Below are 27,020 nucleotides of genomic sequence, written 5' to 3' on the forward strand. Positions count from 1 at the left end.
TTCGGACTGATGTACTGCAGTTGAGTAGAACTACTTACTTACATTTCTCCGCTGTTAGAGACTCTCAGTAAATCCACCAGAACAATGGATTAAAATGTTCTTATACACAATAGAAAATTCAATTAAAACATTAATGGAATAATGCAACATGATACCAGCTTTAGAGTTAAAAAAACAAACAAAAAAACACACACACACTGGGCTGAACATAAGACCCTCCACAGAATGTCACGTCACCCTCAACTCTTTGTTTCTAGTATATATTTGATTGTTTTTCAAAGAGAAACTTCATTTATAAACTTTAGCTAATGGATCATGGTTTTTAAGTTAATGAATAATAATGACTGAAGGCAGCTCAGGTCTGAAACCAGTACATCAGCTGCCCTTCTGTGGGTCCACCAGCTATAGGAGTTTGGTGCTCTGTGGATAGATAGGATGGCGACTCAGCGAGGCTCAGGGAGGGGCAGCTATCTGCTGCAACCAGATGGGGTGAGGGGTTGTTACTGAATGGCATGTTTATTTCTGTTGTAACTTACAATTGCTTTTCAGCAATAAAGCTATGTTGTATCCTGGAACTCTGGTAGTTTTTACCTTCAGGTTTAGATTTGGCCAGGACACACATGCAAAGTAAGATATGTGTAGCTCCTTTGGGCCTGAAGAAGAACAGCCCAACTCCACTCTCAGAAAGATAAATAAAATGTCAGTATCCTCAGCATTCAATGAAATTTGTGTTATTTTCTGCTGAGCCACAAACAGGCAATTGTCATGTTTCTTACCATCACTGACTAGCTTTACTCTGTCTGCCTGTACTTTACAAAGCCATCTAACCACGACTAACCCTGACTTTGGCAGAAGTCGCCTCTCTTTATGCAGCACCCCCTGGTGATGAATAAACAAAGAGGATTGGCTTTCATGTGTTACTTTTTAGGCTCAAATCTGTTTGATGCTTGGAGGCTCACAGTGACATGAATTAATAACTCCTCCGAAATGCATTAGACCAGGGGTGTGCAACTCGGATGATCTGATATCGTCACAACAATGTGGTTGATCCTGGAACAACCACATTGTTGTGACGTTATTCTTTGGCACGCCAAGCCATTCGTGCATTTATGAAATTCCAATGTTGCAAGGACAATATCAATTCTGCTTAGCGTTTATGTCAGGGTCAGGGTCCGTTGATCGGCAGACAGAGGCGGTTTCTCGCAGCTTAAGTACAGTTTTTTGTTTTACGGCGGTTTTTCCCGAAGTCGCAAAAGTATGACGTCACAACATTCTGATTAGTCACATGCAATGTTGATCCTGGAACAACATTTACTATGTTGATCTGGAAACAACACCAACACGACGATATCAGATCGTGCGTCCAACTCCAGGCCTCGAGGGCCGGTTTCGTGCAGGTTTTAGACGTGTCCTGGATCCAACACAGCTGAATTACTGGCTAAATCGCCTCCTCACCATGTTTTGAAGTTCTCCAGAGGCCTGTAATGAACTAATCATTTGATTCAGGTGTGTTGACCTGCAGGACACTGGCCCTTGAGGCCTGGAGTTGGACACCCCTGCGTTAGACCAAAAGAGGCTTTATTGAAAATGTAAGGAGCAGAAAGTACAGATATTTGCTTAAAAATATATGGAATAAAAGTAAAAAGTATTCAGAAAAAAACCTTCAATACTCAATTAAATTACAGATATTTTTAAAATTCTACTTAAGTACAGTAACGAAATATTTGCACTTATGTATACTGTATAATTCCCACCCCTGTCCTTGTTGCTAGGATGCTGTCTTTTTCACAGCGTTGCTAGGAAACAACAAACTGAACCGAGTTTGTTTCCGGTTTACAGACCCAAGTTGAGATTACTGTAACGGACGATTTGAGCTGGCTCTTCGGTGAGTTCTCGGTGTTTTAGCGGCAGTATGGAGATCGTTCATGTTTACTCGAAGCTCCGCAGCGAGTTCGGCCGTCAGTGTCTGTTTTCAGATCGGCCTGCTGAGCTGCTGCTGGATCTCCCCCCGGACCCGAGCCTGACCCTCAGCTTCATCCAGAAGAGCCCCCGGGACCAGGCGGTGCAGGCATGTTGGGAGACGTCAGAGCACCAGGTGAGCCTCACCCTCATCCCAGCGACACATGACCTGCAGCCACACGCGTGGAAACCAGCTTTAGCTCATTTTTACCTACTGTCTCAAGTGTGCGTTTGATTTCCAAGCGAAGCCGTAACACTTAAAGTTTAATAAATATACTTTAATAATAAAAAAGTTGATTTCAGAGGGAGCTGTGCTTTTGACTACTGGTGCTGTACAGCAGGTCAGAGCTTTGAACTCCTCCAGTACTTTATTATCCATGTCAAGTGGACTGGCATTCCTTCTACTCAGTTTGAACATTCAGAGCGCTTCCTGCTACAAGTGTCTGCCTCGCAGTCACGCATTCATGCAGCATGTTCATCTAAACCTAAGCACTACTTTATAGCTATTCATGCACATTAAATAAAGGGCATGATCAATTAACTTACACACTCACTCTCCATCGATGCATCGACTCAGGGTTCAGAATCTTGCCCAAGGGCACTTTGACAGGAGTAGGACTGGAGGAGTGACATAGAAAAACCACTATAATATTAGTGAAGATATGTTTTTCTTCACTTTTATCAAGTGCATTTGAGGGGGGGTTGGAGCTATTTGTTAAAATGTTGCTTAATTTTTTGTTTTGTTTTTGTTGTTTGTCTTTGTATGACAGCCAGGACGAACTGTAGGGTTGTTTTCTATAAGCAACAAGCATGCACTGAGGTGGGCCTTTGGTTGTTTCTTTTTTTACCAGCGCACGAGCAGCAGCAGGAAACAAAACTTTAAAAAAGTCACTTATTACTTCATTCCAAAAAGTTTGAATAGAGGTACAAGACCACAATATGTTACCGTGATCTGTCAGAACTTCCCAGTCCCAGTTTGTTATGTGGCCCCTTGGGAGAATTAATTTCCTGCCCCATCATAGACTGTGAGCACAATGCTGATGGTTTTCTCTCATTTTCTACTGCAGTGTTTCTTTGTAGGTTGTAAAAATGGAGATGTTCTATTTTTCTGAAAACATCTCAGGCTATTGATGAGTTTTAGAAATGATTTATTAATTGTGGACACTGTCTTCTTTACACAGAGAAATGTGAATAGTCTAGAGTTATCTTGTTAGTATTGGGCTATCATGGAACAGTTAGAGTGCTCCAACCACTCTTGAGAATAACTAAAATGAGTGTTACGAGTGTGAGTCTGCAGTAACTGATCACCTACACACATCTTGGAACTAGATTGCCAGATGGGTTGAAATTATATACACAGTAAATGGACTGGTTCTTATATACGCAATATGTCTCATTCACCGATTCATAAAAGCACCTTTTTTTTTTATCTAACATCTAAAGATGTTCACATGCAATGAATACATCAGAAAGCAATTCAGGGTTAAGTATCTTGTCCAAGAGATGCAGCCTGGAGTAGCCTGGGATTGAACAACCAATCTTCTGATTAGTGACCTCCTTTACCTACTGGGCAACAGTACACCATGTGAATTACCTGTCTGTGTGAAGCTCAGGTGTTACTTGTTGTTTTCAGGTGAACACAGAGCGCTTTGAGACCGCAAGCTGTGGAATAAACCACATGGAGGGGGGATGGCCCAAAGACATCAATCCTGCTGAGATGGAACAAACGATCCGTGTAAGAAAGAAGGTGGAAAAGGACGAGGGCTTCGTCAACAGTGTTCTGCAGCTGGGCAGCGTAAGTTTCAAATGAATCACAGCAGTCTACCGCAGTCTTACTATTATGCACGTTGGTTGGATGGATGTTTGGGTTGATGCATGTTGGTTGGGTAAATGAAAGTTGGCGGGCCAGTTGCTGGCTTTATGGATGTTTAGGTTAATGCATGTTGGTTGGCTGGATCGATATTGAATGGATGCATGTTGTTTATGGATGTTGTGTAGCCCACAGTAACAAACAGATAAAAGTAGAAACCTTTTGTTGGAATTATTACTCAAGTGGTAAATGCATTTCGATGAAAAACCTTTAAACTCTAAAGCAAAACTCAAATTAAATAATTGTATAAAATTAAGTTATTGTTGTGTTTAAAACACTTTATTGTTTGTTGTTTATTCATTTTTGTTTAACAATTTTTATATTCTAATAATGTAATAATGCCTAATAATGTAATTAAATTTTTAATCAATGAGACTTGTTGTCCCGCCTTTAACTTTTTCCTGTTCAGTTACACAGGTTGGGCGATATGTAAAAATAATCCAACTATCATCAGTCCAGTAACTGCTGATAGGCGATATATTCGCATAGGCACAGACTTTTTGTTAGGCAGAGCAAAGAAATCATGCACGGACTGATCTGCGCTTACCAACAAACTCCTCAACATACACTCAAATCAGTTGTCGGTTGAAAAACTTTTCCCACCGGATTGTTCAAATTTTCTTCTCCTTCTAAACATTGCTGGAAATTCCTATTTGGCTTATGAGCGCCACTGGTGTTTGGACTTGGATTTATATCTACCTGTAATGTGATTGTCGTTTTTGTCCAAAGGACAGATTAGTGACAGGAAAGGGGCACTTCAGGGGGCCAATCAAATTTCAGCTTGGGCCAGTGCCTCTGTGGCCCTACCCCTAGAACCGTCCCTGGGTCTAGAACATATTGAATTTAATTTTTTCCTGGGCATGGACCTTCTTCCCAGTTTTCCTTAATTAGGTCCAACACTTCCTGGGACTTCCTGTCAAACAGCAACTCAAAGGGAGAAAATCCTGTGGAGCCCTGGGGCAGTCTGTACAATCTGAACAACAGATGGTCTAACCTGGGATCCCAATTGCTTTCATCCTTGTGATTAAACTTTCAAATAAGTCTTTTTCGTAAACTAATTCGTACAGGGTTTTTTTTTTTTTTATTGTGTGAGACATGGACAAAGTGCCCTTGTATGTCTTTCGGGATGCTGTCTCAGGAGATGAGTCTGAAACAGCGCTTGCGCCACACTCTTGCAGAAATAGTCAGTGCTTTGGGATATTGCATTGCATAATCCACCAGAACTAATACAAAGCAATACCCACATGAACTCTACTGAAATGGTTTGACGGGGTCCATGCCAATGTGCTCAAATGAAACCTTCATTAATGGTAAGGTGCAAAGATGCTCTCAGAATGGCTGGCTGGTTTACCAGCAGATATTCCGGGCAGGAAGTTTTTTTTCATATCCCATGTAACCAGTCATTGGTTTGTAATGAGTAGAGTTGGATGTCTAGAGACCACTTTTACGTGGTCTTGGTCTTGTCTTGGTCTCGGATCCCTCGGTCTTGTCTTGGTCTCGCTCTCTCGGTCTTGCTGTCTCAGATCGACATAGTGGTCGGGAGATTTGGAGTCAACAGTATCCATGACACACAACGTAACGTTCGATAATGTGTCATGCGCAAAAGCATCAGCTCTAAGAGCTGTGCTTAGAGAGTGCTTTGCAGAGAGGGTGAGAGACGCGACAGTCAAGTGGAGCGTGCGTCTGTCCTCTCAGTAAGTGAGTGAGACAGTAGACAGTGGTGAGGAGGACTGTGCGAGTGCATCGCAAAAACACATAAATATGCCTGACACCCGTAAACGAAGCAGCATCTGGCTGCAGTTTAAAGACTTTTTTTTTTGTCTCAGTCTCGTCTCGACTTTGTCTTCGTCTTGACTCGGTCTGTCTTGGTCTTGTCTTGGTCTCGATACCCTGTGGTCTTGGTCTTGGTTTAGGCGGTCTTGACTACAAGTCTAGTAATGAGCCACCTGGAAAATAGAATAGAATTCAACTTTATTGTCATTGCACATGTCACAGGTACAGGGCAACGAAATGCAGTTTGCATCCATCCAGAAGTGCTTTAGCCATAATATAGATATATTACAATATATATTAGCAATAATATAGATATGTAAGTATATTACAGAAATGGGTCTATTATGGTATGTTATAATGTACACGGTATGAAGTATGTTATGAATATTCTATAACTATAAGTATGTACAGGCTGTAGTGAGTACAAACTATGTACAGGCTATGAACAGGATATAAATATGAAAAAAAACTATACAGAAATCTGAGATATACAGTTATACAGAAATGTGAACTATGCAGGTTATAAACAGTTGTAGGATTAAAAATTATCGTATGTACAGAATGATTATTTACACAGAACTATACAGTAGTGGGAAAATAATTTCCCACCAGCTTTTTGGCACCATCAACTGGGAGTGTGCTTGCTCTGCGCAAGCCTTACAATTCAGTTGGTATAATCTATCCCTGATAATCACAAAATAAAATGTTAGTGCTTTGTCAGGACGCACCATTAATTTTTATCACTTGGTCAAAATCTGAGCGTAGAGTATCGTCATGGGACTTCTCTGGTGAAAATTCTTCTATGGAGCAAATTACAGGAACCGGCAAAATCAGTAAAGGCCCAGTTGTTTCCTCCTTCCAATGGTCAGTGTTGGATGACCTCGTGTCACCACTGAGCGCAGCACAGACATCATGCACCAATGTGTTCCCAAAATCAAGGTGTGCCTTACGCAGAAGCCATTCGCAGCCTTTAGTGTATATATTTTGCCCCTTTGTTTAATTTCCACTGGTCTTTGGCCAGTGTTATAGAAAGTTTGAGGCCCACGCACCGATATCAGTGGACCCACTCCGCTGTTCCTGCCGGGAGCCCCTTCACAAATTGTTGCAGTACAAGGAGGTTCGCAGCTATCGTCCCCTGGTCCCAGCTTGCTACTGAAGTAGGTGGGGCATGATTAGAAAATGACTGTCAGCCATGCTGGCCAGTCTTCCCCAGAACTGTCCCTTGAACCCACAGCCTCACCCCTGGATTTTGCCTTGCACAGCAGAAGAGTACATAACAGACTGTGACATTTGGGATTTGATTAGTTGAATGTCTGTGTATGATGATAGTGACAAACCAATAAACCGATCAGTGAGTGTTTCTGGCTCATTCTATGATCTCATTCTAATGGTATCATGTTGTCCAGGTCATGGAGCACTGCATCAGACAGAACAATGCTGTGGACATCTATCAGGAGTGTTTCGAGGATGAGGAGGTGGTGGAGGAAATTCAGGAGCCACCATCAGCCAAGACCGTCAATATCTTCAGGTATGGCTGACACAAGGGTTACATTTTCACTCTAGTGACTGATTCCAATAAGAGAAGTAATAAAAATTAATGACAGTCATATTTTTTTATGAAAATCATAAAATTATAATATTTCATAACTCGGTAACAATCAATAATCACATGCCCAAAACTCGTGAAAATACGGTGATGGAATAGGCTGGTGAATAGGATGTTTGAAATAGAAATTAAAATGATGGAATAATAATTCATAATGGTGGGCCACCTGTTCAGGTGTGTGTGTGTGTGTGTGTGTGTGTGTGTGTGTGTGTGTGTGTGTCCTTATTTTCAACGTCATGCTGCTCTGTTGTATGTTAATTGCCCCTTGGGGATAAATAAAGTCTCTCTGATTCTGATTTATTTGTGTTTGTTTAATTCAAAAAAGGAAAATCATAATCAAAGTCATTGGTAAAGGGTTGGGCCACCTCTATTTTAAATGGCTTTATTGGTGGAGCAGGGAAGAGCCCCAGCTCGGGGTTGGCACCGTGAGTCAGAGAGAATTTAATCTTTGCCCACACTGGCTGATGTGTGAAGACACACCTGACTCTCTTGGGGGGTCCTTGATCCAATACAATCACCTCGTGTTGTGGTGGAGCGTGTGTAAGTCTGACTTTGATTCTGATTTTCCAAACACAAATAAAACAATGCTTTCAGCGGAGCATGCAGCCTCCAGCTCCCCCCTTCCTCAGAGCTCTCTATTGTTCCAAAAATGCCCTTTTTATTGTGATATAACACACACACACAGCCCCCCAATAAACTGTTGTCTAAATAGGTGGCCCTGTTTTGTCAAAAGCTAAACCTTTTTGTTTAAAATGACAACAGCCCACCATTATGAAATATTATTCCGGAACTTTAATTTCTATCTCAAACATCCTATTCATCAGCCTTTTCCATCGCCATATTTTCATGATCAGATTTTTGGGCATATCATAATTGATTATTACTGAGTGATCAGATGTCATAATTTTATGATTTTCATAAAAATTATGACTGTCATTAACTTTGCTATTTCTCTTATTATGTCCTCAGTTATAAATCACTGGGTTGACATAAGGTACATAATATCCCTCCTGATGTGCCATCTTGCAGTGTCCGGGGTATCTGGGGAAGTAGCTGAAAACAAAATGAATCTTAACTAAAAAAGAAATAAGACAAAACCTAGAAGATAATTGCTAAACAAATGTCAAAAATGTTAAATGAAAGCAAATACACTCCTCTCCACAGAGCATGAGTAAATCATCAAAACATATACAGCCACCACACTGCAAAGGGACGCTAACACAGGAGCTTTCGTAAACACAAAGTTTCATTTCATCTATATGCTGATGATTGCCAGCTTTATTTTCCTTTCAGTCATTCTGATAGCTCCCCAATTAGACTCCTGCTTGATTGCCTTCGTGATGTTAAGTTATGGATGGCTCAAAACTTTTTAAATTTTAATGAACGTAAAACGGAAGCAATTCTGTTTGGCCCGAATCGTTCCTCTGATATCCCTGATGTTGACCTTGCTGCTCTGACCCCTCACCTGAAAAGCTCAATTACCAATCTTGGGTTAAAAATCGACTCTTCACTTACCTTTGATGGTCACGTGAATCTGGTATCTATTATGTTTCTATTGTTCAGCCTTGTGTGTTTTTTAAAGTGCTATATAAATAAACGATGATGATGATGATGATGATGAGCTCTGCTGTCCCAGCCTAAATACAGAGGACAAACAGCTGCACACAAAGGCAGGAGAGAGATCAAAAACATGCACTGGGTCAAAATCACAGCATGTCATGCTAGGCCTATAACCCACACACACCTTGTCTGATCCTTGGCCAATCAGCAGTCCGGTTGGTAATTGTTGTACTTTCTGTGTCCTCAGAGATCCTAATGAGATCAAACGTACTGTCACCAGCCTGTCCTGGCAACCTGATGGGGGCAGGAAGCTTGCGGTCGCCTACTCATGCCTTGAGTTCCAGAAATCATCCAAAGACATAAGCCTAGACTCCTACATCTGGGACATTGGTGGGTCAGAGAGGCCACAAATTGACTTAACACCACATCAGGATCAATATGTTCACTGCACAATGTTTTCTGTTTCAGAAAACCCGAACAGGCCAGAGATGATGCTGAAGCCAGCGTCTCCACTTGTCTGTCTGGACTACAACCCCAAAGACTCCCACACTCTGGTGGGGGGAAGCTATAACGGACAGATTGGTGGGTTCAGGTCTACACATAGTCAGAGAGGTGAGCTTCTCTCTGTTACCAGGTTTATTTACCTACACGTGTGTTTTGTTTAGCGTTCTGGGATACCCGGAAAGGGAATCAGCCAGTGGAGTTTTCTTCTTTGGAGCACAGCCACAGAGACCCAGTGTACAAGATCATATGGCTGCAGTCCAAGACTGGAACCGATGCCTTCTCTGCCTCCACCGATGGACAGGTAGACTGATAGATGGTTTGGCAAACCCTTTGAAACCCTTTAAAATAACCCTTTATCTGTCTGTCTGTCAGGTTTTATGGTGGGATGTCCGCAAGCTAGCTGAGCCCACAGAGTGTCTAGTCCTGGACCCAAGCCGGGAGGGGAACCTGGACCAAGCTTTAGGGGCTACATCTCTGGAGTTTGAGCCCACCATGGTGAGAGCTGTTTCCGTTTTAAGTATTTAACAGTTCTCTATGAATGTGGCTAAACTTCATCATTCTTACTGAATGCATTTGGTTCTGTTTGGTAAGCTCCAACAGTGGACTTGTGAGTATCCCCACTGCTGCCTGCTGCCTTTCACACTGGATATCTTCATTCTGGTAGTTTGGTTTCAGTGATGGAGCTATGTGTAGGGTGATCCTAGTTACATCCAGTTCGGATCACTCCACTTCCTGCACCATGATAACATTTAAAATGATGTGAGGAATCCTATTATCATTTAAACAAAGAGGAAGATCTGTTCGCTGATTATAGAAAATGTTCTGATACATAGATAGTTGCATCCATTCAGGGTTGGACAGTGGGATGTGTTCACTCTGTAGATAGTTACTGATTCAAAGTTGAACTTCGAAGCAGACTAAAGTCATGAGTAAAAACAGCTGAAGCCAGAATGGCTGTACAGCAGACAGTTTACAGCAGTGAGGTGGATCAAGTTTACCTGAACACTCACTCCTTTTGTATAGTCAGTTTCACTTTCTTATTCTGGACAAAATCCCAGAGTACAGAAGAACAGGCAGTAGAAACAGCTTGGGTTCAGCAGCATCACTCTGTAGAACAAACCACAGCTTTGATATCCTACATGATGCTGTGTGGAGCTTCAGTGTGGTGTGTTATGTTCATCTGCTGTCTGTTTGTTTGGAAACTATGCATGTGAGGATTGGTACCTAACCAAATCTACAGGTCTGCAGTAGATGGGTTTCTTACAGGATTTTCTTTGTTCAGTCATGAACTGCCAATATAGATAAACTTGCAATTCAGTTTCAATTATATAGAGCCAAATCACAACAACTGTTGCCTTAAGGCACTTTCCTTGAAGATTGTGGGCCAACATGGTTTAATTTTTCTTCAACTCAGACTCAGAGATATTCCAAATCATTATTTTTAATTGCTCAGTTAAGAAATCTTTAGTAGAATCTGCTACTGTAGGAAAATGTTTTGTAGCACTGTGCTGTCATACTTTTATTAGCTCAGTTCAATTCAGCTTTATTTCTATGGAGCTAATTCACAACATTTGATTTTAACCAACCTGCTGTATAGTGTTGGATACATTATGGCACAGAGACACTCCAGGAAATCTACGTGGCATTTCTGCTGCAGGAAACATGGTGGTGGAAGTATAACTCCCAATACTAAAATCTCTTTAAATAATTACTTTGAGAAAGTAGATGATAAGCTCCTGAAAGAGGAACTGTGATGGACAGCTCAGCGTCAGATAGGCTGGTTTGAACATGTGCAGAGGAGGGAGAGTGAAAAATCTGGACAAAGGATGAAGAAGATGGAGCTGCCAGGCAGGAGGAAAATAGAAAGACCTCAGAGGAGGTTCATGGATGTAGTGATTGAGAACATGCTCAGGGTTGGTGTGACAGACAAGGATGCTGGGATAGGAGGAGATGGAGGCAGGTGACCTGCCGTGGAGACCCCTAAGGGTGCAGCTCGAAGAAGAATAGTAGGCAAACTTTTCAGAATTTTTAAAACCATATTTGCCTGGTGACTTCAAACATGCAGGTTTTATGTCCTGGTGACCATTTAAATAAAAGTTCATTTCAATAATGCCCAAATAGTTGCCCAGAGCAATAAAGAGTTGTCTGTGGAGTTGCGAGAGCTGCTTCTTTAAGACAGTGTATAGCATGTTCCTAGAGGCTCATTGTTGTCTCACAATGTTTTGTCCTAAAGTGAGCCTCCCAGGATCATGGCTTCACCAGTTTTAGGTGTTTCAGTCTCTGTCATTGATGTCTCTGCAGCCAACTAAGTTCATGGTGGGGACGGAGCAGGGCCTGGTCATCTCCTGTAACAGGAAGGCGAAGACCCCAGCTGAGAAGATTGTCTGTACATACGACAGCCACCACGGACCCATCTACGCCCTGCAGAGAAACCCTTTCTTCCCCAAAAACTTCCTCACTGTCGGGGACTGGACTGCTCGCATTTGGTCTGAGGACATCAAAGAGTCATCCATCATGTGTACCAAGTAGGAATCAGTGATTGCAAACCTCTGATAATAACTCAAAACAAACTTCCCCAAAAGTTGATTCTGTTCATCTGGACGTAGAGTTTTCAGTGGGAGAAATGTTTCGTCACTTGGATGTCACAATGATGCCATAAAGTTTCACAAAATAATATGCAACAAAGCATTAATGCAACATTGATGCATTATTGCTCTTTGATCTTTTCTTATGACCTCCAGGTCTTCCTTCCAGATGGTCATCCTGCTCAGACTCAGCTATATCTTTCTCTTTGTCTCTTTGATACACAGGTATCAGATGTCGTACCTGACAGATGCCTGCTGGAGTCCAGTCAGACCCTCTGTCTTCTTCACAGTGAAGATGGATGGCGTGCTGGATGTGTGGGACATCCTGTTCAAACAGAGCGACCCCACGCTGAGTCTGAAGGTGCTCCGACGTGTCCTACAGCTGGCTGATGTTGCCGTTTCTTGCTGTTTCTGATGTTAATGTGTGTTTTGGGCTCCAGGTGTGTGACAAATCTCTGTACAGCCTCAGTGTTCAGGACAACGGGCGCTTGGTGGCCTGTGGCTCTCAGCTGGGTGAGGCCACGCTGCTGGAGATCTGCTCTGGGCTGTCGAACCTGCAGAAGAATGAAAAGAGTCTGCTGGCTGCTGTAAGGAGACACAATGACAAACTGAGCTGAGGTCTTCTGACTGCGTGATGAGCAGCTGTGTTTCTCAACACTTCTACAGATGTTTGAGCGGGAGTCTAAACGCGAGAAGATCCTGGAGGCACGGCAGAGGGAGGTCCGTCTAAAGGAGAGGAGTCGCTCGGAGCAGAGCAGAGAAGAGGAGGCGGGCCGTGAGGAGGGAGAGGAGGACCCCAAGCAACTGATTGCCAGAGCTGAAAGTGATTTCTACAGCCTGGTGGAGGCAGAGGTGAAGAGGAGGGAGAAGAAGGACGAGGTGATGAAGGTTAGGAGGAAGAAGAAGAGTTTTTCATTTGGTTCCTTTAACTCTGTTCTGACTGCTTTTTGGTCATTTATTTTCCAGGAAAAAGATATCTGTGAAGAGAAAGATGTGAAAGATGAAGAACAAAGAGGAACATCAGAATGAAGGAAAACACGTTTCTTTTTTAAAGTTAGCAGCTGTTTTCAAGCAGATTCTGTCACCGTTTTACATTTTAGTTCAGTAAATGGTGATCTGTTTAATGAGCACTTTGTGTGTGTTGGACTGTTTTATACCAGTATTGATAATATTTTGTCTGTCTTCTGTGTTAATGGGGTGTCTAAATTTCCATGAAATGAAGTCTCAGATTTTAAATAATTAACTTAGTGGTGCTGTAACTACTCTGGTCGAAAGAATCCACGCTTCGTACTGATGTCCACAATTCTTTTATTCCTCTCACAATCATGGAGCACCGTGAAAACTAGAAACAAGTAAAATAATATCAATAGCACATATGATATTCATCTCAGCCACTTATTTCGTTTCACAAAGTGCACAAGTGTTAAACAAATAACAGCATAATGATTTTTACCGTGTACGCCTTGTAAAACCAGCAGTAGAAAAGTTGTACATTCCGAAAAGTCCGCCGTGTTACCGTTCTGTCTTGTCTCTCCCGCGCACAACTTCCGGTTCCCGCGACTCACAGGAAGTGACTACTTCACAATAATATTTTAACAGAAACATTTCTTATAAGAAGGATATATCACTGGATTCATAGATTATCTTTTCCTACTGCAAATGTACACAAGCATGAGTAGCAAATAAAGAAAACAAATAGAAAACAATAACGATCTCAGATGCATTTTGGTGTTGTCATGGCAACCCACACAAACATTTCAGCGTCAGCTACACTCCCACCAATTACCTTTGATTATTACAATTGTGAACGTAAATACACTTGCATTGCTCATTAAATCAATGGTAATTCCCAAACACCATGTTGTTGTTTTAAACATTCTTGCATTGACATAAACAATATTCTTTTCTCAACAAATGAATTCAACAATATGAACAGTAGATTTTACATCTCCATAACATGTGCATGAAGTACAGCATAATGACAACTTCTATTTTAGAAGGGAAATCTGATCAATGAATGACATTTTCCCAATTTTAGCTGTTTTTCACCAGGACCACTAATTTCTGAATGGGTCTCTGAATGATGGAGGGTTGGACGAGGCGTTCGCCTCCCTTTCCTAACTTCCGATCACCAATCTGGATTGTCACCTTCCGTACAAGTCCATCATCATCCTCATGTGCTTCCACAACCCTAGCGAGTTTCCATTTATTGCGAGGAACATCTTCCTCTTTGAGAATCACAAGGTCACCCACCTCCACATTACGTCTTGGTGTATGCCATCGCTGTCTCAGAGCAATATTGGCCAGGTATTCCTTTCTCCATCTGTGCCAAAATTGCTCAGTCAGATACTGAACCCTTCTCCACCGTTTCTTAGCATACAGGTCCTCCTTGACAAATTTACCTGGAGGTGGAAGTGGGACTGAGGATTTCATGGTGATCAAGTGGTTCGGTGTGAGTGGCTCCAAGCTCTTGGGGTCGTTGATGTTATCAACAGTGAGTGGGCGGTTATTCACGATGCTCATAGCTTCATAAAGGAATGTCCTTAATGAAGCATCATCCAACCTTCCCACACTGCAGGCAAGGACCATGCTCAGTACACTTCTCACTGTCCGGATTTGACGCTCCCATGCGCCTCCAGCATGACTAGAGTGGGGCGTACTCATCTGGAAGTCGCACTGATTTTCTGCTAGGTATGCAGTCACTCTTTCCTTATCAAGTTCTTTCAGAGCCTTTGCCATCTCGTTTCTTGCCCCCATAAAGTTAGTTCCCTGATCGGACCTAATGTGCCTAACAGCTCCACGAAGGGCAATGAAGCAGCGCAAAGCATTGATGAACGCGTCAGTCGTCAAATCCTCCAACATCTCTATATGCACTGCCCTTGAGCAAAAACATGTGAAGAGGAGGCCGTACCGTTTTTGATCTTTGCGACCTTGTTTGGTGTGAAAAGGACCAAAGCAGTCCATACCACAATAAGTGAATGGTGGTGTGGGATCAACACGGTCACTAGGTAGATCTGCCATCCGTTGCTCCTCTGGTGGCGTGCGGGCTCTCCTGCACTGTACGCACTGCCTGATGTATTGGGCTACAGCCTTACTTCCACCAGCAATCCAGTAACCATTGGCTCTCAGTGCATTGAGGGTTTGTCCTCTGCCTTGGTGTTGTATCTTGGTATGATGGTGTGCAATGATGAGATTTGTAACAGCACCATCTTTAGGAAGGATCACTGGGTGTCTTATCTCGAGAGGCACAGATGCCTTCCTCAGTCTTCCTCCCACTCTCATTATGCCATCTTGGAGGAATGGGTCAAGCTGAAAGAGTTGGTGGTTGCAAGGCAGCCTTCCTAGTTTCTGGCTGAGTGTGTTTAACTCCTCTTGAAAAGCATCTTGTTGTGCAAGCTTGACGAGAGTCTGTGCAGCTTGCTTTCTCTCTTCCACGTTTAAAGGCTCAGCGGTCCTGATCCTCTTTGCCAGCCGCTGGATACGAGCAATGACGTTGACAGCTGTAGTCCATCTTGAGAACCGCAGCAGATGCTTCTGGATGTCAAACTGCCTTGCTACATCAACCTTCAACGCCTGAGTAGTCCTCACCTCTGGGTCTCCCACCAGCAAATCTGAAGTAGCCTGTTTTGTGGCTATCTCTCTTTCCCATAGAAAGCTGGGACCAGAGAACCAATTTGACTTGATGAGGTCAGCTACTTTGAGGCCTCTCGAGGCATGATCAGCAGGGTTTTCTCCTGTGTCAACATAATACCATTTCCGTGCATCGGTGGTTTCTCGAATTCTCTGCACGCGGTTTGCCACGAACACATGGAACCTTCTTGCTTCATTATTGATGTAACCAAGCACGACCTTTGAGTCTGTCCAAAAATATTCGTCATCAATCTTGAGTTCTAGCTCCTCCCTTAACATGCTGCTCACAGATGCCGAGGTTACTGCTGCAGTTAACTCAAGTCTCGGTATGGTAACTATTTTGGTTGGTGCAACCCTCGCCTTGCCCATGACCAAGGAGCAGCATACCCTTTCTCTGCTTACCACTCTGATGTAAGAGCACTGGCCATACCCTTGACTGCTTGCATCAGAGAAATGATGAAGCTCGGCTCTCTGGATCTCACCAAGGCTGTCAGGTATGAAGCATCTTTGAATTTCAATTCTTTCCAGGTTCTCCAAATCCTTCATCCAAGTCTCCCACCTTAACTTCAAGCCTTTGGGTAGTGGTTCATCCCACCCTGTGCCTCTCTGACACATCTCTTGCAGCACTCTTTTCCCTTCAAGAATGACTGGGGCTAGAAACCCCAAAGGGTCATACAAGGAGGCCACAATTGAGAGAATCCCTCGACGCGTTGCTGGTTTCTCCTCAAGTGACACCTTGAAAGAGAAGCTATCATTTTCAATGTTCCACCTTATACCTAGCACTCTTTGAACTGGTAAATCATCGTGATTAAGATCAACATTCTTTACCTCCGTAGCACGCTCTGCAACATCAACAGAGTCAAGGACCTCTCGGCTGTTGGAGAGAAATTTGTGAAGGTGCAGCTTTCCTTTGGCACACACGGCTTGGGCTTCTTTGACCAGTTCAATTGCCTTACCCACCGACTCTACACTTATGAGACCATCGTCAACATAGAAATGTTTCTGGATGAAGTTAGCTGCGGAGGGGTACTCTTTCTCACATTGGCTGGCAAGGTGTTTCATGCCATAATTGGCGCAGCCAGGGGAGGATGATGCTCCAAACAGGTGAACCTTCATGCGGTACTCTCTGGGTTCAGAGTTTGTGTCTCCATTTTCCCACCAAAGAAACCGCAGGTAGTCTCTATCATCCTCGTTCACATGAAACCTGTGGAACATTTTCTCCACATCACACATGACTGCGATGGGAAGTTTACGGAAGCGGCACAGCACGGCTGTTAGGCTATTTGTGAGGTCAGGTCCTGTTAGCAGATGGTCGTTTAAGGAGGTGCCTTCATACCTTGCAGAGCAGTCGAAAACCACTCTGATTTTGCCTGGTTTTCTGGGGTGGTAAACTCCTTGATGTGGGATATACCAGACTTTCCCCAGCTCTGCTTGGTTTTCCACTTTCTCTGCATCTCCATCCTTGAAGACACCTTCCATAAATCTCACGTAGTCCATTTTGAATTTGGGATCTCTGTCCAGCTTCCTCTTTAGATGCTTCAGCCGTACTAACGCCAGTCTTTTGTTGTCTGGGAGATGCGGATGTGCTTTGAAAGGGAGAGGCATCTCCAGGTGACCATCCTTATTTTGTTGGATTCTGTCTTTCAAGATCTGCAGGAAGCAAATATCTTCTTGAGATATGCTTCTGTCACCAGGTTTTGTGTCTGCAAAATCAGACTCCAGGGCCTTGATGACAGCAAATGGTGTTATGGGTGGCACCTGTCTGACAGACACTCGATGGCAAAAACCAGTCACATCTTTAGCCTGCACACGCTGTGGTGCGCTTCCCACAATGCTCCAACCAAGATCCGTCTCAATAGCATAAGGCTCATAGTCACCCCCAGTGACGACCCTTCTTGGAATTAGCGCTCTGGAGCAGTCGTATCCAATCAACAATCCAACACCACAGTCCATCAACGGGGGTATCTCCTGGGCCATGCCTACAAGGTGTTTCCATTTGTTGGCTGTCTGGCAAGTGGGAATATGTGTGCGGTCAAGAGGAATGAAGTCCCTTGTGTAGGCTGGAGGCAAACTGATGGAAACATTAGAGGAAAATCCTCTAACTTTGAGCTTGCATACTCTTTGACTCTTCACGACTGAGTTTCTCCCCATCATGGTGGAAAGTTTAAGTTTCACTGGTTCCATTGTTGTTTGTAGCTTTTCGCACACCTCCTGATCAACAAATGTGTGACTGCTTTGAGTGTCCAATAGTGCATACACTAGGGTTTCAGTGTCCGGAGCACTAAGTGTTGAGATCCACACTGGGACTATCATCGACGTACTCCCACCTTCACCTCCACTCACACAACATGATAATGACGACGTACTTTCTTCGACTGCGCCTTGTGTTGATGCTGCTGTAGAACGATCTTCATGCAATGGCGTTGGGTGACTCTTTCTGCATATGCCACACATGGACCTGTTTCTACAGTCTTTAGAATTGTGACCCTTTCTTAGACATGCAAAACACAACTTATTTTCAAGTATGCATTTTTTCTTATCCTCTACAGACATGTCCATAAGCCTCTTGCATTTATGTATGGAATGGTTCTCACTACAGCAAATACACTGGCCATTATTGGAATTTTGTGTTGGTGTGGTCCATTTCTTTGGTTTCCCTGCATCTCCCAACTTGATTTCACCAGGGTCAGATTTGGCGGTGGAGCTTGATGGAATTGGGGGTTTCACATTTGTGGCAAACGTGTTTGCTTTTGAACGCTTCATCTCTCTTGGTGGTGCCTCTGCAGAGTGCCTTAAGGCATGTAAGGATGACACTGGATTGCATGCTATGCGTGACTCCTTAGAGATAAAGGAAGCAAACTCATGAAAGCTTGGATAGTCGTTGCCCCGATCTAGCTGCTCTGTGACATAACGGTTCCATCTAGATGTCACCCAATCAGGAAGCTTAACTAGTATTTTCTGATTCTCCTCACAGTCGTTAAGAACCTGTAAGCCCTTTACGTGAGGCATGGCATTACTACATGTTTGGAGGAAATCACTGAACTCTCTTAACTTGAGATATTCCTTTCCACCAATCTTCGGCCACCCATTTAGCTTCTCTCTGAAAGCCCGCTGCACTACAAAGGAATGGCCATATCTAGCATTTAACCTATCCCATGCTTGTTGATAGGCTTCTTCATCTTTTCTGTAGAAGCTGCCTTCAAGAGAAGATTTTGCCTCACCTGCTATGTACTTTTGCAGGTAGAATAGCCTGTCTGCAGGGTCAGAGCATCGTCTCTCTATGAGGGCTTTGAAGCTTATGCTCCATTCTGTAAACTTCAGAGGATCGCCCGAGAATACAGAAGGTTCTGGAGTTGGCAAGCGAGTGAGAGCTAATGACTCTTGTAGCGATTGGACCAATGATGTCTCGTTTTGCACAACCTGCCGTTCTTGATCTGGGATGCGGAGAGCAAAGGGGTGTGCATCACTCACTTTGCTGAATGGAGGACTACGTGTCCCATCCCTTCCCTCTTCTTCAGTGTAGACATTTAGCTTTGCCTGAATTACATCAATGTCCCTCTGATTTTCAAGTTTTCTCAACTGCTGACGTTGAGCTTCGATGGCAGCTTCCATATCAATTTCGGCTCTCTTTGCAGCCAGCTGAGCAGCCGCTTCCGCCCTCCTAGCTGAAATGCTAGGTGACTCTGAGAGATGGTTAGAATTGTGACAACTGGGTGCAGTAACTCTGGAGGCTGTGGATCCATATATGGACCTAGCATATTCATTATCAAGTAGCATGCGTAACCTTGATCTTTCTGCCACCGTGTCAAACTCACCTTCATCTTCAGTCAGACGTACTCTCATCAGCTGCAGCAAGTCGGCCGTCACGGCTGAGCATGCATCGATCTTTCTTCGAATTACTTGACTTGGTGAGGTTTGGAGTCGAATTCTGTCATACTGTTCCTTTAATTCAGACTCTAGCTTCTCAGCCTCATCCATCATATCATACATGTCACTCTCAGAGCATACTTGCTTTAACCTTGTGCGAATGTCTCTTACGTTGCTTTTCCATTTCTCATATGTTGCTTTGAACCTATTCTCCTTTTGAGTTAACTCTTGGTCTTTCAGTTCCTGCATTTTTGGCGTTAATCGCCTTTCACGAGAGGATTTTCTTGTTTTTGTCTCAGATTTCTCAGACACTACACTTTTTTCCTCTTCCAAATCAACTGCATCATGTACTTCTGACATAACATCAGGGTGACTATGACCATCTTTAGACATTTTCAGACTTTAAAGGGGGTATCTTATGAAGAGGACAAGATATCTAAGGTAATTACAAGAATGGAATGGATGTAATAGGCGGAGAATTATTAAATTAACACAAAGGCACCTTAGCTTAGATTCTTGCGTATGACAGCAAATAAATCTTCAGTTTCAACCTTCATAAAGCTTGCAAACAATAGGTAAGAAAACAACAATAATTTCCAGAACTTCAACAGATTGTCTCTTTTTTTTTTTTTTTTTTTTTTTTTTTTTTTTTTACACAGTCCGAAATTTGAACACTATTAATTCCTTGTCCATTACAGCAAATTTGTAGCTCATGTTCTATCCATCAACTCATGAGGCATAATAACTGCGCAATATAGCCTGAGGACTCACGCTTTAGCCTGAAACCGCTTCTTGGAGTGTCCGCTGAATCTGCAGCTCCCGATTGGTTGTCACAAAATGCAAAGCAACGTGTCCACTGAAGCCTGTAGCTCACTGCAGGATGAGAAGCAACCGAGACCTGTAGCTTGCTGCAGGATGAGAAGAGCTTTGCACACCGAAGCCTGTAGCTTGCTGCAGGAGGAGAAGCGCGTTGCAAACCGAGACCTGTAGCTTGCTGCAGAATGAGAAGAGCTTTGTACACCGAAGCCTCCAGATAGATTGGGACACGTTTTCACTGTAACTACTCTGGTCGAAAGAATCCACGCTTCGTACTGATGTCCACAATTCTTTTATTCCTCTCACAATCATGGAGCACCGTGAAAACTAGAAACAAGTAAAATAATATCAATAGCACATATGATATTCATCTCAGCCACTTATTTCGTTTCACAAAGTGCACAAGTGTTAAACAAATAACAGCATAATGATTTTTACCGTGTACGCCTTGTAAAACCAGCAGTAGAAAAGTTGTACATTCCGAAAAGTCCGCCGTGTTACCGTTCTGTCTTGTCTCTCCCGCGCACAACTTCCGGTTCCCGCGACTCACAGGAAGTGACTACTTCACAATAATATTTTAACAGAAACATTTCTTATAAGAAGGATATATCACTGGATTCATAGATTATCTTTTCCTACTGCAAATGTACACAAGCATGAGTAGCAAATAAAGAAAACAAATAGAAAACAATAACGATCTCAGATGCATTTTGGTGTTGTCATGGCAACCCACACAAACATTTCAGCGTCAGCTACAGGTGCTGTTGAAGCTTATCAGAGTGAGAACAGTCCACATGTAGTCATGAAAACCATCTCACACCCAGTGCTGTGGACACCCTGAGACTTGGATATGTCTCAGCTTTGGCAGGTGGAGAATCATCTTGTTATGTTTACAAGTTCTGATCCTATACGCAACTTGCAGATCATTATCACATTCAGTCTTTTTATATCTGACTGCACTTTGTTTCTTTTTTTTTTTTCTTTTTTTCTTTTTTTTTTTAACTTTTATTTAACTTTTTCCCCCCAACAAATACAAGACTGGTTCACATCCAAAATAATAACACTACACAGCACTAGAATATTAGAACATTATGTCCATAATTGTTGTCCACTAGGATCCAGTTTACAGGTTACTCCCAGTGCTTCCAGTGGTTTCTTCCATTTGTCCACAAAAATTCGGGAGCTCCCATCAATATAGTGTCCCAGCCTGATCAGATTCATAACTTCAATGATGAGCGACTTCCATAGAGAAATGGAGGGAGGCTCAGCCCCCACCCATCTCAACATAATGCTTTTCCTGGCCAACATTAACAGTGACTGAATTACATGCTCATGTTGTACCAGTGAGACAGGAATATATCCCAATATACACAATAATGGGTTTTCTGTCACCTGATGACCAATGGCTATACTAATATTGGCGCAGACCTCTTTCCAAAATGACTGGATAATAGCACATTCCCACAAGCAGTGGAATCTAGTGCCCACTCTGACCTTACACTTGAGACAGTTTGGAGATGTTCCCATATTATACTTACTATAAATATACGGAGAAATATACACATTGTGCAAAATTTTGTACTGCAGTTCTTTAAATCGGTTACAAACAGATTTTAGATGGAAGGAGCAAGATTTTGTCCCGTGCCTGTATATCTATTTCACATTTAAGCAGCGTCCCCCAAGATTTTCTCAACCATGCCAGTTTATCCACAATTAGGGCATAAATCTCGGAATAAAACTTTGATACAAAATGTTTATGCTCCCTATTATCCAGAAAAAATTTCTCCAACCGAAAAGAGGCAGTTGAGATTTGTAATGATTTAGCATTTTTTAACACATAATTTCTCAATTGCAAATACTTATAAAACTCAGTCTTTGACATAGAATACTGGGACTTCAAGGATTCAAATGATTTAAACTCACCATGTTTAAAGAGGTCATAAAACCTCTTTACACCTACTTTATGCCATCCCACAAAGCTTGACCCTATGTTTTGCGGAAGAAGGTCTGGATTATTTATAAACGTTGACAAGATATTAAACGGAAGACTACTGTTAAAAATTTTTCTCAGTTTTCCCCACGTCCACATAGCATTATATATCAGTGGGTTATGCTTTATTACGTGAGGTAAGTCATTTAGACGTTTCCCTAAAAAGTTAACAAGTGAGGATGGTTTACATAATACTTCCTCAATATTTAGCCATGGCAGATCAGAATGTTCATGTATCCAGGAAGAAAGAATCCTCGCTTGTATTGAGAGGACATAAGCACTTCGTTTCTTATTCCAGAATTTACTTTGGGTTCCTATATAAACCAGCTGCTGGATGGGCAGTTTCTTTGTAAAAGTCACATTAATTTAAACACAAGCTGCAGTTTCATAAAGGATCTTAGCTGCTGAGAACACTAAAGGGTTATCAACAATGAATGAATATCAAGGATCAGATTAAGCTGAATACTTTAACCAGATCAAATCTTCACGAGAATTTCTGTAACCTGTAAATGAGAGTTTAAAAGCTGCAGAACTTGTTGAATGATGTTTATGATATTTTGACGTCCACTTTTTGTTACCCCCGGGCTGTAAAAGGCTGATGGGGTATTTTCATCATCCTGCAGGGCAGCCGGCTGGCCGGCAAGGTCACCATGTTTGTGAATATGATAACCTGAGACTGAAGTGGTTTCCATCCCTCCACCCATCCATCCATCAGTTCTCTTCTGCTTTTCCTGGACCAGCTATCACAGGGCAAGGCAGGGTTAACCCTGGGCAAATCGCCAATCTGACACAGAACCAAGTGGCGTAGGAGCTTCAAATTGATACCGTAGGTGTATGGTATCAAATGGCATGGTATGGTGTCCTCTTGGACAAGTTCAAATCTCAATGACCACGACCTCAAGGTCAAGTTTTCTGACAGTCTTGTGACTGTGATAACTTGGGAACGAGGTGACATGTGCTCTGATAAATAATAGGGCAGTAAGCCAGAAATGGATTTATAGAGTGATACCAATGAACCATCATTCTTAAGGCCAGTGAGGACCAGCCAGAGAATATAAAGTACAGTGGTGATTAGAGCCAGTTATAAATCTTAATGCCCCTTGATAGACAGACTCCAACAGATGAAGAGACTGAGCAGAGGCATTCATTTAATTATGTCACTGTAATCCAGGAGAGGCAAAAAAAAAAAAAAAAAAAGTGGCAGCAACGGTAAAAGAGAAACATGATCTGTTTCTGAAAAAGAGCACGAACTTCGGCCTCAGTTTCTTTAATATATGGTCAATGTGTGACTTAAAGAAAAGATTGGAATCAAAAGTCAAAAGCTTTTTATAGATCAATAAAAAGAGCTGGCTTCATAGACGTCATTGAAAAGTTTTAGGGAAGCAGTTACAGTACTGTGCAGTTTCCCAAAATCAGATTGGAAAGGAGATAAAATACTATTTTCATCCAGATAACTTTTAAGTTAATCATTTACCAGCCTGTCAAGAACCTTAGCTAAGATAGGGAGTTTGAAATTTTACCTGTAATTATTAACTATTGAAGAATTACCACCTTTCAGTAGGGTAAGTTTGGTAAGATCCAACAGTGGACTTGTGGGTATCCCCACTGCTGCCTGCTGCCTTTCACACTGGATATCTTCATTCTGGTAGTTTGGTTTCAGTGATGGAGCTATGTGTAGGGTGATCCTAGATACATCCAGTCCGGATCACTCCACTTCCTGCACCATGATAACATTTAAAATGTGAGGAATCCTATTATCATTTAAACAAAGAGGAAGATCTGTTCGCTGATTATAGAAAATGTTCTGATACAAAACAGCTGAAGCCAGAATGGCTGTACAGCAGTGAGGTGGATCAAGTTTGCCTGAACACTCACTCCTTTTGTATAGTCAGTTTCTTATTCTGGACAAAATCCCAGAGTACCGGGAGGAGCTCCCCGAGTAGACCTGGGACACGCTGGAGAAATGAAACCTATTGGCTGTCGTAGGAACAACTCAACATTTCCGTAGATAAGTTGGAGGAGGCAGTGACAAAGAGGTCAAGTCCTTCCTGCTGCTGCCCCTGTGACCCGAATTCAGATAAGCAGAAGAAAATAGCCTGATGTTTTATTGTTTTGTTATTTTAAATTTGAACTTTTATTGACCTTGTTGTCATGAATTTTTCAAACAGCATGCATCATTCACAATGCATGGCACAATAATGGATTGCATTTATATAGCGCTTTTCTAGGCACCCAAAGCGCTTTACAATTCCACTATTCATTCACTCTCACATTCACACACTGGTACAGGCAGACCACAGTTGTAGCCACAGCTGCCCTGGTGCAGGCTGACAGAAGCGAGGCTGCCATATCGCGCCATCGGCCCCTCTGGCCATCACCAGGAGGCGGTAGGTGAAGCGTCTTGCTCATCTGTATACAGATGAGCAAGACACTTCACCTATAAGGAGCATCCCAACTCCCTGAACCACGGTCGCCCTAGCACCACACCTTTCAGCCACAGTTTATTAGTTTTTCGGTTATTAATTTGGCTTATTTTAATAATATGCCAACATCTTGTGTAGTAACATGTTTTCGTATTATATTGGTTTATTTTCAGTATATTTCTTTGTTGTTGACTATTTGGAATATAACCTGTAATGCTGATAATGGATCATGTGAGGTACTGCACAGCATCATGATTCATTATTGAAGAATGTGATAAATAAATGCTTTGGTTTAGCGTTTTTGAGATTAAACAGTTCTCAGATTTAATTTATCTGAGTGTTTCTTAATTTTAGACTAGTCAGCTAGCATGTTTCCTGTCTATTTTTTATTTCTTTATTTTTAAACTAAAATTCTAATAAGCACGGTTATATAAGATAATATCGACACACCTATGCATTTCCATGAAGTGGAGTTAACAACCTTCTTTTCCTGTGAGGTCTTTAATCTGTCAGACCTATGATGAACTCACAGAAATGGACAACTCTCCAAATGGAGGATCTGGAACATGAAGAGTGGAATACGGAAACAAATCTAAACAGTTTACCTAGAACAACAGAATTTGAGATACCAGAGAAGGTGAAACTAGCATCACATCCAGCTGTTGCTTCTACTATAACAAAGTGTGGAGGGAGGACTTGGCAAATGAGCTTCAGTGATTAAAACTGAAGGACAGAAGATTCATTTCAGTGCGTAAAAACTGCTCAGAAACACAAATAACTCATTTTTAAAAGTCTGTTAGTATTCTTGCTGTAGTGACGCAGCTTTGTCTCATATAAGAGACAAAGTCAAAAATATATTTACATCTTTTTAAAGATGTAAAATACCACCAGTGTTTGGGACATTTTAATACCAAAAAAACAAATTTGATGTTAAAAAGCTGGGAGCAGCTCTACCTGCAGGTATGTTGAAGCCTGAATGAAGGCACATCAGCATGCAGTCATGAGAGCACACAAAACCTATTTTTATTCCCTGGCTTTTAACTCTGTGGGTAACTGACTTTTTTTTTTTTTTTTTGCTGGTCTGGTTTTATTACTATGTGCATATTAGTATTGTACAGCACTTTGGTCTACCAGGTGTGTTTTTAAAGTGCTATATAAATAAATGATGATGAGGAGGAGGAATAAAATGGAATTGGAGGAGGATTTGCCATAGTCCTAAAACAAAACTTTAATTATTGACAACTCAATTCAACACAAGAGTTAGAAGCCATTGCTGTACAAGTATGGGTGAATGAGGGAAATAAATAAATAATAAATAAAATAATGCATTTCTATATCCCATTTAGGCAATTAGAAAAAAAAAACTAGAATTGTACTGTATTATGTCTTTATTTTGAACATGTTAAAATAGTATAACAACAACAGAAAAAGAGACAAAACAAAAGGGAAAACAAAATAATAATTATGAACTACTTACATGTTCAAAAATCAGTAGCATAAGCATAAGCCTAATCAATCCTGTTGATTAGGAGGAAAGATAGTTTGGTGTGGGGAATTCACAGGGGAATCAGGATGACAGTAATGGGGGACTATTAGAAGAAATAACTGATGATATATACAGTGGCTTGCAAAAGTATTCAGCCCCCTTGAACTTTTCCACATTTTGCCACATTACAGCCGCAAACATGAATCAATTTTATTGGAATTCTACGTGAAAGACCAACACAAAGTGGTGTACACGTGAGAAGTGGAACGAAAATCATACATGATTCCAAACATTTTCTACAAATAAATAACTGCAAAGTGGGGTGTGCGTAATTATTCAGCCCCCTGAGTCAATACTTTGTAGAACCACCTTTTGCTGCAATTACAGCTGCCAGTCTTTTAGGGTATATCTCTACCAGCTTTGCATATCTAGAGACTGAAATTCTTGTTCATTCTTCTTTTCAAAACAGCTCCAGCTCAGTCAGATTAGATGGACAGCGTTTGTGAACAGCAGTTTTCAGATCTTGCCACAGATTCTCGATTGGCTTTAGATCTGGACTTTGACTGGGCCATTCTAACACATGGATATGTTTTGTTTTAAACCATTCCACTGTTGCCCTGGCTTTATGTTTAGGGTCGTTGTCCTGCTGGAAGGTGAACCTCCGCCCCAGTCTCATGTCTTTTGCAGACTCCAAGAGGTTTTCTTCCAAGATTGCCCTGTATTTGGCTCCATCCATCTTCCCATCAACGCTGACCAGCTTCCCTGTCCCTGCTGAAGAGAAGCACCCCCAGAGCATGATGCTGCCACCACCATATTTGACAGTGGGGATGGTGTGTTCAGAGTGATGTGCAGTGTTAGTTTTCCACCACACATAGCGTTTTGCATTTTGGCCCAAAAGTTCCATTTTGGTCTCATCTGACCAGAGCACCTTCTTCCACATGTTTGCTGTGT

The 27,020-nt window shown here is 42.1% G+C and overlaps 2 protein-coding genes across 6 annotated transcripts; one reads left to right on the forward strand and one right to left on the reverse strand.

The window, feature by feature from the left end:
* The first annotated feature begins 764 nt into the window (after positions 1-764).
* LOC146362562 (dynein axonemal intermediate chain 2-like) lies at positions 765-12,987 on the forward strand. 5 transcript variants are annotated; one of them, XM_084919172.1, is made up of 14 exons: positions 1,296-1,589; positions 1,773-1,885; positions 1,964-2,095; positions 3,593-3,754; positions 7,009-7,130; positions 9,016-9,158; positions 9,237-9,350; positions 9,434-9,573; positions 9,645-9,767; positions 11,574-11,797; positions 12,083-12,218; positions 12,298-12,444; positions 12,524-12,745; positions 12,824-12,987. In XM_084919172.1, the coding sequence occupies exons 4-14, from the start codon at positions 3,638-3,640 to the stop codon at positions 12,884-12,886; spliced, it is 1,551 nt and encodes a 516-aa protein (XP_084775298.1). In that variant the 5' UTR covers positions 1,296-1,589; positions 1,773-1,885; positions 1,964-2,095; positions 3,593-3,637; the 3' UTR covers positions 12,887-12,987. The 5 variants fall into 5 exon arrangements, with proteins under 5 accessions (XP_084775297.1, XP_084775295.1, XP_084775296.1 ...); XM_084919173.1 differs by having other exon boundaries at positions 1,840-1,885; XM_084919171.1 differs by having other exon boundaries at positions 765-1,589; positions 1,773-2,095; positions 12,524-12,736.
* Positions 12,988-13,116: 129 nt separating this feature from the next.
* Positions 13,117-20,916, reverse strand: LOC146362563 (uncharacterized). Its single transcript, XM_084919161.1, has 3 exons — positions 20,609-20,916; positions 13,311-20,497; positions 13,117-13,199 (listed from the first exon to the last, which is right to left on the reverse strand). The coding sequence occupies exon 2, from the start codon at positions 19,745-19,747 to the stop codon at positions 13,892-13,894; it is 5,856 nt and encodes a 1,951-aa protein (XP_084775287.1). The 5' UTR covers positions 19,748-20,497; positions 20,609-20,916; the 3' UTR covers positions 13,117-13,199; positions 13,311-13,891.
* Positions 20,917-27,020: the final 6,104 nt, after the last annotated feature.

Source organism: Perissodus microlepis, chromosome 22 (genome assembly GCF_051167445.1).
Source record: "Perissodus microlepis isolate ML-2025 ecotype Zambia chromosome 22, ASM5116744v1, whole genome shotgun sequence".
Taxonomy (NCBI): domain Eukaryota; kingdom Metazoa; phylum Chordata; class Actinopteri; order Cichliformes; family Cichlidae; genus Perissodus; species Perissodus microlepis.